Genomic DNA, 12,860 nt, shown 5'->3' with positions numbered 1-12,860 from the left:
CCCTTTGGACAGTTGGGGTCAGCTGTCCTGGCTGGGCCCCCTCCCAGCTTCTTGTGCACCTGGCAGAGCATGGGAAGCTGAAAAAGCCCTTGACTGTGTAAGCACTGCTCAGCAACAACTAAACCAGCAGTGTGTTATCAACATTATTCTAGTACTAAATCCCAAACACAGCACTATGCCAGCTACTAGGAAGAAAATTAGCTCTACCCCAGCTGAAACCAGAAGAGACATACAAAGCTATTAAAAATCAATATGTTTTTCATCTATGCATATAAAAAATCATAAGAAAAGCTGCTTAAAATGTTAAGCATTGAACTATCTGAAAGCTGTTTTCTAAAGCAGTAAAACAGTGTTCCTGGAGTAATGGTGGTAATGAAATTGAGGAAGGAAATGCTAGGGGGCAAAAAGCAATTTAAAAATATTCCTGAGCTATTGAAGGATCACATACCTACTAAAAATTGACAATGTTTTATAAGGTCCTTGGAGCAGCAATTAAATATTAACAAAAACACACAAATGACCATCTAGTGTCTAATTTACAATAAATTGTGCTCAAACACTCCATAAAATTGCAACCAGTCTCAAACATTATGAACATCCTTTCAGAGCACACTTTGCTGGTTCTCAGCACTCTCCAGATCAAGCTGCTAGCCCATATGTTTGAACCTTAATGCTCTGGCATTTGCTAACTATCCCCTGTTTCGGTAAAGTATGTTAAGGAAAAAACAAACTAGATAGAAATTAAACTACAGAATTCTATCTGATTTCTTTACAATTTTCTTTTTAGCTATCAAAGAAAAAAACTATGTACAGCCATAAAGAAAAAAAGGAAACAAAAAATTCAAAATTAACCTACTTTTGAAGCTTTTCTCCCACTCTACCCACAACTGTAGTCACAGTAATATTTCTGGTATGGTGTAAAACTACTTCTTTTGGAGGGGTATTTTTGTTCTTACTGTTTCACCAGTAACAAAGATTTCAGTAATGAAATTACAGTAGCACCACCTCCCCTATAAAGTTATCTTCTGGTTATACTACAGAAGTATCTATGCATTTACTCATTTTATACAGGTGCACCAGCTGTGCCTTGGCCACATTTCACAGTGATTTCAAGTTCTGTTTAACAGCCCGCATATAGTTTTACGCTTATCCAAATAATTAAGGTGACATCTCTCAGTATAAATGTCCTGCCAGCTCTCTGAATTTCAGTAGGGAAGAGTAAAATTTTTTTTTTTTAATCATACCACATTGATTAAATCAGTTGACTCATTAATCTGAATCTGCTCTTTATAGTCACCAGTACTAGCCCCACCCAGAAGGCACAAGCAATCCCTCACTGCGTGTTCTGAACAGGCTACCCACAGGGTCAAGTTTCTTTCTGTGGCTTTCTCTTAAAACAAAGGTTTTAAAACTCACTTTGAAAAACTCTGCTACGTTTCTTGGATTCAATTACAGAAATAATTTTTCGTGTTACTTACTGTGCTTCACATTTTAATTTCACTACATCTTGTCCCTGCATTATGAAAGCAAGCAGTAGTGTCCACTCTACCTTCTACACAGAATTTGCTTTTATCATTATTGCATTCTTTCACACATCCCTTTAAAGCAGAGAGTCTGTGTCTTGTCTGCACTACATCAGATGGACGTTTTTCCTAGGACATCAATCATTCTCACTGCTTTTCAGAATTTCTACCATATTTTTGATATACAGACTGAAATGTCAATCATGATCCATTTTAACATGTCACTTCAGTGCAGGTGAATTAAAATATCAGCAAGAACACGAATATAGACAAGTACACTTAAGTTATAGTGACTCTTAACGTATCTTTCCAGCACGACAAACTTTTTTCAGGTTTTCTTGAAGGCTTGACAGTTTTCCAGTGATAGAAAATATGCAATAAAGTGACCTCGTAATTCAAACCTGTACTTTCAAAATTCAGTGCGCTTTACTGTTAGATTTAAGTGCCATCACTAGTTGCTGATGAAATGCACTGACTCGTTCTTTCTGGGCTGGCCAGTTCAAGATGCAGCGAGATTTGAACATTCCTCTTCTCAGGTGAAGTGCATGATACAACTTGTAATCTTGGATATCGTGAAGGAAGATCAATATGATGGAATCCCGACTTTGTTCAATAGCTTGCTGAAGAGCATGATACACCTTAAAACTGAAGCAAAATAAGACAAAAATACATGTTTTCTTCCATGTGGAGGGAAAAAATGATGCACAGTTCTTTTAATAGCTCATACAATAGCACACTGCAAACTCAAGGACTGGACTCAAACAGGGGCCTTAATGTCTATTCTATGACATAAAATTGTCATTACTTATGTTAAATTAGTTACCCTCTAACTGAAGAAAAAATCATCCTCTAAAAATATAACTTAAGTCTACTGTCTTGATACAGCCTTGTTTAGCAAAGTTCCTTTCTTTTCCAGATCACTACATAGGAAAGGTGAAAAGACTCGTTTAAAGTCAAATAAAAATCATCTTTGGACGCTAGTGATTTCACGCAGTATTGCTCTTTTTCAAACATGCAATTTTAAGGAAAGCAATCTGCACAGGTGACAGCTTGACTTTCTGGAAAAAAAAATATCAACTGAGAGATTCAAATTTCTACTAGTGTACATGTGGAGCAATTAATATTAACTTAGGAATTATTCTGAAGTTACGATCTATTAAGTGAAGATATCAAAGTAGAATTTGCATGGTAATTTTTATTAAAAGGTATTTTTGATTAAATTACACAGCAAAAAAGTTACCTTGTTAAAAAATCTGTTAAGAAATTTTATACCCTTACATACAAAATTTTATATCCTACTCACTTTTTGCACCAGGGATCCACTAAGAGGTGTTCAGTCACGACAAAAATAATCTTCCTGCTCATTTTCATACTGTTAATTGTGGCTTCAAATTCAGATATGCCCGCTTCGAAGTCCCGCTCTTCTAAACAAAACCTAATCTGAAAGTGGTTATTTTTTTCCAGAGAGATGAAATTCTTAGACACCCAATCCTTGTCCTGTCTTGCGTGAATAACGTAGGCATCATAATCAAACTTCTCCTGTTGTCTGTCAAGTTCTTTAAAACCAAGTATTCGATTTACTGAAACATTCCAGTAGAAAGCTATTCTCCACCCTTCAAAATGGATGATAAGAACAATAAAAATTACTAGCATCACAACAGTGCTAGTGATCACAAACAGAAGTTTAAATGGAGCACTGTCTCTGCAGGCTGAGCTATCAAAATGCAACACCAGACTACCGTGATATTTAGGTGGCGTGTTGCACAGGTACTGGGACCTCAATCCAGGTATATATGCTTGGGTCACATTAAGCCAATCGGCAAACCACGCAATGCTTTCACAGGTACAATCAAATGGATTGGAATCCATCTCTAGTATTCTCAAGCTCTTGAAAGCTGGGCCAAACACTTTTTCTTCAACCGAGGTTATCAGATTTTTCTGAAGGTTCAATGAATTCAGAGAGGCTTGGTCATCAAACAGAGTTGCTGGAAGCAAATTCAAATTATTTGATCCTAAGTCCAAGTTTTTTAATTGAAACATACCCTTGAAAACCTGAACTGGAATCTCATCAAGCCCATTTGATTTTAAATTAAGAACACGCAAGTTGGGAAGATCTTTTAAAAAAAGAACAGGGCCACCTGGATTTGCATGTTTCCAAAGTCGGGCTAAATTATTGTGCTGCAAATCCAGAATGTCAAGTTTGTGAAGTCCATCAAACAAGTCATCTTTAACATTTGCTATGTTGTTATTGCTGATGTCCAGGACAGTCAGATTTTGTAGAGGATGAAAAGGTGAAGGAGAAAGTGCCAGATTGCTGCAACCTACCTTCCTTAGCATCAGTTTTCTAAGGCTTGGGACAAAAATGAATGATGTACTTTGCAAAACCAAGTTTTTATTATAGGAAAGATAAATATCTTGTATGTTATTGAGGCCTTTAAATTCATGGCCTGTGAGCTCTTGACTAATTTCATTGAGACCAAGGTCGAGAATTTTCAGGTGTCCCAAGGAGGAAAATGCCTCACTGTCTATTGTAGAGATTCTTGTTTTTGTGAGGTTCAGAATCTGCAAACTGGAATTAGCAAGTGATGAAAATGTTTTATTAGTTATTCTTTGTAAGTTTATGTTGCAGTTACAGAGACTCAAGTATTTCAGGTTGCTCAGACCTGTGAACATATTAGCAGTAATTCCTGGAAAATTGTTATTATCCATTATAAGGTACTCCAGGTGGTATAACCAATGAAAGGAAAAATCTTCAATTTTCCCAGAAAGTGAATTTATCAGATTCAGATGTTTGAGGCTGGATAATCCATAAAATAAACGTGAAGATACATGAATGTTATTATACTTCAGGTTTAAGTATTGTAAACTTGAAAGCCACTGAAATGAGTCATCTTCTATCTCAGACAGAGAATTTTGGGAAAGGTTTAAAACCGTAAGATTTGTTCCTTGCAGTCCCTGGAAAGTTGACTTGCGAATGTATGAAAGCTTCACATGGCTCAGTGAGAGGTTCTGAATTGCTGTGTTTGATAATTCTGCACAAAGTTTATTTGTGCGATTTTCACCAAGTTCAACATTGTTCAGTATGAGGCCAAACAGATTTCCAATTGCATGTAAACATCCTACGTGAAACTGAAAGGAAAAGAAAAAAGAGAGTTTTGACCTAAACAAAGGGATTATATACGAAAGTAGCCCCACCAAGCCAAGATTTTGAAAGGTTTTCAAATAAGATTTTCAAGCAGAACGTAACTCTTACACTCAGAATTTGCCACACCCGAGTTCAGATAAACACTTCTTGGAGTTTATACTTCTTGGGATACTAGTTCTAAAATTTGTAACATGATTATCATAATTCTGAGTAATACTCTTTTAGAAGAAGATAAGAAGTTGCTTAGTGAGATGCAAGTTAATTCCAATTTTGTATCCAACTAATAAGACTCTTCCACTAGAAGCATTTTAAAAACTGAGATAATCCCTTTCTTCAGTTTTCTTTTATTGGTATCTGCTATGGATACCAATATTGCAAAACCAGATATAGTGTAAAAAATTTATTTAGGCCTTCAGACAGCCAAGAAAAAAAAACAGTTTCTCTTTGTGAGCAGAAGCTACACTCATGAAATGTGACAAAACACACTTGCTTCCACAATACAAATCACAAGCCTCCATTGTAGTGCTGGCCCCTCATCTTGATTGAGGTATCAGCTGAATGATCAGATACTCCATTTGTCAGAATGCTCCAAATGCATAAGGCTGCTTTTCAGACAGCAGTACTGTAAAAACAGAGTAGGTTAAACTACCATGAAGTAGCACTGCCCAAGAACGGAACAGCCCCGACTGCTTATCCACACGCTGTACCCTTGTGCCAGTATGGCCATACTGGCAGTCACATAGTGAACCAGATAGGGAACCAGCCCGACTACAAGCTAACTGAGCCAAAAAATCTGTAGAGTTTCTCCAGTGATCCGGTGCATGGCCTCATTAAAGCTTCTATCAGAAAGAGGGAGGGATGAAGTGGCCAGGGGGAAGAGGACAGTGGGATTCCCTCTCAGCAGTGGTACAAGCTTATGCCACTTTAAAATATTCTTGTAATTTCAATATACATGTTCTTTACAGATCAATCAACTGGGAAAAAAACCAAGCAAATTCAGTATTCACATGCTGAGGGTCAACCAGCTTAGAACTGCACCACTTACCATCACTCTGAAAAGAACCAAATTGTAACACTGAGAAGTGGGTCAGAGAGAACAGCGAGGTAGGTGGCAGAGAAAACACCCCCTTGGGGGTTTTTTTGAAAGAGTGAGTATACTTTTCTGCAATGATTATTTCTCTGGGGTACCCCACAGGCACAAATGAACATCCTCTTTGATTAACTAGGTAGTGAGACGTAGATTGTATAACTAGCCTTGCATAATATCACACTTTTTCCCCACTTAGAAAGTATGTCAGCTGTTCATCTTCAGCACATACAAAAAAAATCCTGCACAGAAAATACCTGGTAAGGGTTCACAGAGCTACTTGATCTAGCTCTTGCTTGAGACCTCTCATCTATGTGGAACCAGCTCTTGCCGATTTCAGTGGGAGAAAAATTATGTATATCACTACCAGAGGTCAGGAGTAACGCTGTATACAATAGAATGGTTTTATCTTTGACCTCAGAGGATCAAAAATGTAATGTAAAAGCCATACAATCATAAAGGATAAACCAGGGTAGTTCCATTTTATACTTACACCTGTTAAATTTCTGGTGAAATGCTTCCTACCTCTTTCAGTGGATTTGATGACAAATCAAGACTATTCAACGAGGTGTTGCTAAGAAAACTGAAGTCTTCCTTTTTTAACTCAGTGATTTGGTTGCCATTCAACATGAGCTCACGAAGGTTCTTCAACTGTTGCTGCCATCCTAAATTTGCTGACTTCAAAAAATTATGGGATAGATCCAAAATATTCAAATTCTGAGGAAAAGATGCAAACAATATAAGATTCTTTTAATAATACGAAAGCATTTTAAAATATTGCATTAGTGTCTAATTGATTAGAAATTAGTTGCAATACAATTAAAATACACTCATAATTGAGAAATGGCAGCTTTCAAGCTCGTGCAGGAAGAAGCCTTCTGTATCTTCCCCACCTGTAACTTTCATTATCTTAATCTGCTAAAATATCTACTGCAAACCAAACAATTACTTTATCTAAAATTTCTTAGCTCACTGAAAGCCCTCCTGCTGCAGATAAAGTGATAAAAGCAAAAGCCTACTGCTGCCTGCAGTTACAGCTACTGCAGTATTAAACCTTGCGTTCTACCCTCTTCACTGTGGTCCACCCCATGAATGGAAGCAAGGAAGGGGAGTGCAGTAGCAGCCTACAAAGATCAGTGCTGTATTCCTTGTAATACTCCAGCTCACACCTAGGTGCTCAGACTCCTGCACCTGCAGGGGAGGAGATGCTACCCTAGGTGACTGCACAGAATGTGCCTTGAGGTGCCCCAAGCCTGACCTCCATCAGTAACAGAGCAGCAGCAAAGCAGGGAAGGCCAAAATTTCAGTTCTGTTCCCAGCACGGAAGCTGACTGTACTCATTTGTACTTAGTGGAGAGTCAGCAGTCCCATGATGCAACTAAGCAGACTTTATGTAACTGAACTGGAATACTGAGTTTAGCAGAAAAGTTCAGACTTGTTCAAGACAACATGCACACTTATTAGAACATTGTACAACAATTAGTACCCACACATTGTCTATATTTTCTTTTGTCCTTAGACCCTTCCTTTTGCATGATTCCCTACTTGGTGCAAAGACAATGGAATAGCTTTTTCCTGCCTCCTGTGCCATCCTCATAGATGCTATAGAGAAGAATATTTAACCACATGTAAACTACCAGGAAAAACAAAGAGTAAAAACCTTTTTACTCTACCTTTCTCAGTCCCCAAAGTCCCGGGAGACATTACATTCAGCCTAAGTGCAGGGCTTCATGGTCTGAGTGATTACACCTTGACCTTGAGAATTTAGGCTAGCTACCATTTTTAGGCCCCAGGCAACTCAGATTTCACACCATCCACTTTGCCCTATACGTCACCTGCTACTGCTAATCTCTCAGCACAAAATCTGCATGGAAAGCTCCTCAATGGGATGCAGTAGGGAAAAGGGGGTGGAGAGCATTGACTCATAAGAATGGCTGAGACTTCAGTGTGCTCTAACACAAGAAGCCGTTAGGCCTTTTCTTTAGAAAAACAATGAAGGAAGATTATATGATGGGTATTTTCAGATGCAAATAGACAGCTGTACTGTACACACACTGGAAAATACAGTAAATTCCCCATTTATACTTTATCTACATGAAAAGGTGCATTTCTAAAGCTTACCTCCAGGGTTTTGAAAGGTTCATTTTTTATATCTATTCTGTTGTACCCTAGATTGAGCTCAGTCAGGTTGGTGCAAGAAGCGAAGACTCTGTCAGGGAGCTTATACAATTCATTATGTTCTAACTTCAGAATCTGCAAGAGGGGCATATTTTGGCACAATTCCCGTTGCAGTTTAGAGATGCTGTTGTAGCCTGCGTTCAAATAAACCAGCTGGCTGTACTTGGTCAGATTTGCAGGACCTAGCTGTCTTAGCTGGTTATGAGAAATGTCCAAACCCGTTATATTGTCTGGGAGATCAGAAGGAATTTGAGTGAGCTTTAGGTGACTGCAGTCAGCCATTTCATTTCGGATCTGACATTGCTTTCCAGCTGATGCACACAGCAAGCAGACAGTCACCAGTCTGACAGATAAGCGTCTCCACCAAAGAACAGCACTTCCCATCGTTTTATCTGCAAAGGCAAAATGAACACAAGTACAAATTACAATCATTTTGACACAACTTGTATCTTAAACTGAAGGCTATGCAAGCCAGGCTCAAAAAACATGTAGTTTTATACTGAGAAAACACTCAGTATTTTTCACCAAAAAGTAGCATTCATTTCTGCAGAAAAGGCATGCCTAGATCTCTCTAAATTAAATTTTTTCTTTAAAAACAATAGTTTGCCTTACATAAAAATAATGTGCAAAAAGCTACCAACACTTTATCTATTATCAATACAGATTTCCAACCAATTTCCCTTTTCTGATTAATTTTGCATTGCTTTAACATGCACAAAATACAATAAATATGACAAATTATACACAAGCCTCTCAGTGTTAATCACTGAGCTCTGAGCTTAACCACACTTCCAATATTTATAGAATCATAGAATGTTTTGGGTTGGAAGGGACTCCTAGAGGTCATCTAGTCCAACCCCCCTGCAGTGAACAGGGACACCGCTAACTAGATCAGGTTGCTCAGAGCCCCGTCCAACCTGGCCTTGAATGTTTCCAGGGATGGGGCCTCCACTACCTCTCTGGGCAACCTGTTCCAGTGTTTCACCACCCTCATTGTAAAGAATTTCTTCCTTATATCTAGTCTAAACCTACCCTGGTTTAGTTTAAAACCATTACCCCTTGTCCTGTCACAATTGGCCCTACTAAAAAGATTTTCCCCCTCTTTCCTATAGGCGCCCTTTAGGTACTGAAAGGCCATAATCAGGTCTCCCCGCAGCCTTCTCTTTTCCAGGCTGAACAACGCCAACTCTCTCAGCCTGTCCTTGTAAGAGAGGTGCTCCGGCCCTCGAATCATTTTTATAGCCCTCATAGTTATAAGCAGTAAGAATGTCAAATATACCACTTCTTCATTTTACAGTTCTTGATAGTTTTTTATTTACAAGCCAGCCACATGAAATTCTAATCATCTTTCTATCTCATAGCGAAAGAAGAAATATCAGACTATAGCAAGGTGTATGAGCAGACAAAATAAATCAGTACCAAGCTAATCAGAGAAAGAAACGGAGAGGAGCCAAGGTGTAGAGAAAACACTGTCCATAGATTCAGTACATTTATCCAAATGCTTCCAGGAAAAGTTACTGTCGTGATTTAAGCCTAGCTGGCAACTAAGCACCACGCAGCCGCTCGCTTACTCTCCCTGCCCTGGGTGGGATGGGGGAGAGAATCGGAAAAAAAAGTAAAACCCATGGGTTGAGATGAAGATAGATTAATAACACAATAACAACAGCAGCATTAAAAAATATACAAAACAAGTGATGCACAATGCAACTGCTCACCACCCGCTGACTGATGTCCAGCCCGTCCTCAAGCAGTGATAACTGCCCCCAGCCAACTCCCCCCAGTTTCTTTACTGAGCATGACATCATATGGTCTGGAATAGCCCTTTGGCCAGCTGGGGTCAGCTGTCCTGGCTGGGCCTGCTCCCAGCTTCTTGTGCACCTGGCAGAGCAGGGGAAGCTGAAAAGTCCTTGACTGGTGTAAGCACTGCTCAGCAACAACTAAGCCAGCAGTGTGTTATCAACATCCTTCTCATACTAAATCCAAAATAGAGCATTATGCAAGCTACTAGGAAGAAAATTAACTCTATTCCAGCTGAAACCAGGACATTTCAGAATTCATATACCCCACCCCATACGGTTTGAGCATTTCCATTAGGATATCAACCTCTGTCCACTGGTGCTCTTCAATGGCTCTGCCTGTTTAGGCACTACATTTCTGATGAATTTCAGACTTTTTCATATTTTATTCAGTTTTTAGTTAGTATCCACAAGATTTAAATTCACCTGGTGATCTTGTAATACAACTTTACTGGATAAGGAAGAAAAATTAATTCCACAGAAATTCTAACCGGAATAGCACTGTAAGAGGTCAGAAGGGTTTGACTACCCTGCTGAGACATAGAGCTTGTCTAATTAAATAGCATTTCTGCTAATCAAGAGTCCAGTGTATCTTCCATATCATTCTCTACTGAATTAATCTTTAGTAGAAGGAGAACAAATACTTTGGGAGTGCTTGCCAGAATATTTTTCCATGCTTCAGCAGAGAACAGTAAGCTTAGGTTCCTGCACTTCAGTTTTTTCTTTTTTAAAAAATATAAAGCTTATACTTTTACCCCTGAAGCTTTGAGTGTCTGTGCTGGCTTTGGCTGGGATAGAGTTAATTTTCTTCACAGTAGCTACTATGGGGCTGCGTTTTGGATTTGTGCTGAAAACAGCATTGATAATTCATGGGTGTTTTAGTTACTGCTGAGCAGCACTTACACAGAGCCAGGGCCTTTTCTGCCTCCCACCCCACCAGCAAGGAGGCTGGGGGTGCACAAGAAGTTGGGAGGGGACATAGCTGGGACAGCTGATCCCGACTGGCCAAAGGGATATCCCAGATCATATGACATCATGCTCAGCATATATAAAGCTGGGGGAAGAAGAAGGAAGGGGGGGACATTCGGAGTGATGGTGTTTGTCTTCCTAAGTAACCATTATGCGTGATGGAGCCCTGCTTGCCTGGAGATGGCTGAACAACTGCCTGCCCATGGGAAGGAGTGAATGAATTCCTTGTTTTGCTTTGCTTGCACATGCGGGTTTTTTACTAAACTGCCTTTATCTCAACCCTTGAGTCTTCTCACTTTTACTCTTCTGATTCTCTCCCCCATCCCACTGTGAGGGGAGTGAGCGAGCGGCTGTGTGGGGCTGAGTTGCTGGTTGGCTGGGGCCTGACCTCATGACCCTGGGTTAAGAGTCCCATGCTCTATCAACTGAGCTAGATGGGCAGATCTTGCTATAATAATTCCCATAACATGGAACTCAAAGCCCAGGTTACAACAATTTAAAGGTATTTCCATTACAGTGTCTCTACATTCTCCATATACACATATCTGTATGGCCTTCTGCCGACAAGTTGGAACCTGCCTGCCAACCTCAAAAGGCTAACTCCCAGGAACATGAGCTTTCTTAGTTCTGCAGCTCACATTTTCCTTTGCTTGGAACCTGTGTTTAATTAACATGATCTAGCTTTGAGCACATTAGATCATTGCTCAATAGCAAACAATGAAACAAATTAAACCAGCACATTTGTAGAGAAAAAGAAAAAGCTTTTGGAAGTGATGTTTTTTAAAGAGAAGAGTTTTCACTACCGTAACAAAACACTCTGAGGAACTGACACTACAATCTGCAGCCAAAGAGGAGTCAGACCCCAGCAGAGTTTGGCTCCATAGGTGACTTGCTTTTTCAGAGGGCACGCATTAGGACTGCTCATGTGACAAAAAGCCACATTACCACGAGAGGAACCCTGTAAGTGCCTCTGTGGCAGCAATCTGGCCACCTACAGAGACACATCAGTAAAATCCAGTGGGAGTGGGGATACAAAGAGTGACCTAAAGCATTGCAAAGACGTACACAAAGGACTGCAAAAGACGATTTAAAATAAACCTTAACAAAAAACCAATTCCCTGCTGGGCACTGCATGTGGGCCTGACCCATTTCCTGCAGCTCGCACAGCCTGGCTCTCCACTTACCTGCCACCAGCAACCAGGGAAGGGGAGGAGACGGCAAATCACTGAACCTGATAGTCCTGCAGACAGCCTCACCTGCCACAGCTGCTGCTGAGCACAGCACCGGTATCCCTGTAGCTGGGGAGAATAAAGGACCACTTGGCCTGCCTCATTCCTTTGCATCCCAGCTGCCGGAAGAGCTAGGGAAATCAAAGGGGGAGCTTGACTGTAACAAAAGCTTTACCTCCAGCCTGCACCCTTCTGAGGGTTTTAGGGAGCTCAGGCAGCTGCCAGGCTCCTTGGCAGTTGTTCCCAGCTCATCTTTAAGTTTGAAAAGCGCGAGAAACGTACTGCACAAACACAAACTGAGTTCTTTGGCTAACTTCCAGTGAGGCCTGAAGGGCTGCCTTTTTCTGCTTTTTTCATTGCAGGAAGTTTGGAGTCAGCTTTAGGTGTTCTAAGCTTTGGTTGGGGATCCAGTGAAGAAAGCGCACACCCATTATCAGACTTAAGGGATGGTTCTACAGAATAATATTTAATAGACTAAGGAAAGAATGTCAGTTTTAATGCTATTAGCAGGAACTTTAAAAACCTGGAAAATTTAGCAGGGGAGCCTCCAGCATTTCCCATGGAGGGATGTTCCCGTTTCACACATTTTTCTCTGTTTTAAAACACAAGAATACCTCCCGCCAGCTGGGGACAGCACACCTGGGCACAAGCCCCAAAGCACACTCATTAAGCAAACAGCAGTGGCACCGACTTTGCTAACTTCCAGGCTATGAGAAATCCAAGATCAAGGAAATTGCCGGAAATCCTGAGCGGTACTTCGGCTTTGCGACCAGCATTTATTACTAAGCAGCGAAGAACGGCACCCACTTACCGCTGAGGGCTTTAGCTCCTTCGCTCTGGGGGCATCCAGGGGCCGCACAAGTTTCTCAGCGCCCGAAAACCATGAGGAAACGCGGTACCCAGGGCCAGAAGTAGCGAAACCGAAAGCGGAGG

The 12,860-nt window shown here is 40.4% G+C and overlaps 1 protein-coding gene across 2 annotated transcripts in view; it reads right to left on the bottom strand.

Moving 5' to 3' along the window:
* TLR3 (toll like receptor 3) overlaps nt 1-12,828 on the bottom strand; it is a 35,084-nt gene extending 22,256 nt beyond the window's left edge. The window contains exons 1-6 of one of the 2 annotated variants that reach the window (XM_035897829.1): nt 12,739-12,828; nt 11,883-12,058; nt 7,877-8,325; nt 6,281-6,472; nt 2,827-4,652; nt 2,000-2,168 (exon numbers count right to left, since the gene is read on the bottom strand). In XM_035897829.1, the coding sequence (XP_035753722.1) occupies nt 2,000-2,168; nt 2,827-4,652; nt 6,281-6,472; nt 7,877-8,317 (2,628 nt within the window). In that variant the 5' untranslated portion in view covers nt 8,318-8,325; nt 11,883-12,058; nt 12,739-12,828. Of the gene's footprint in view, nt 1-193; nt 2,169-2,826; nt 4,653-6,280; nt 6,473-7,876; nt 8,326-11,882; nt 12,059-12,738 lie in introns of those variants that run through there. The other variant, XM_035897828.1, reaches the window with a different exon arrangement.
* Between the last annotated feature and the right edge of the window lie 32 nt (nt 12,829-12,860).

Source organism: Egretta garzetta, unplaced genomic scaffold (assembly GCF_000687185.1).
Source record: "Egretta garzetta isolate BGI_Z169 unplaced genomic scaffold, ASM68718v1 scaffold46, whole genome shotgun sequence".
Classification (NCBI taxonomy): domain Eukaryota; kingdom Metazoa; phylum Chordata; class Aves; order Pelecaniformes; family Ardeidae; genus Egretta; species Egretta garzetta.
The sequence above is the reverse complement of the archived record's forward strand: the minus strand, read 5'-3'. Positions and strand labels throughout refer to the sequence as shown.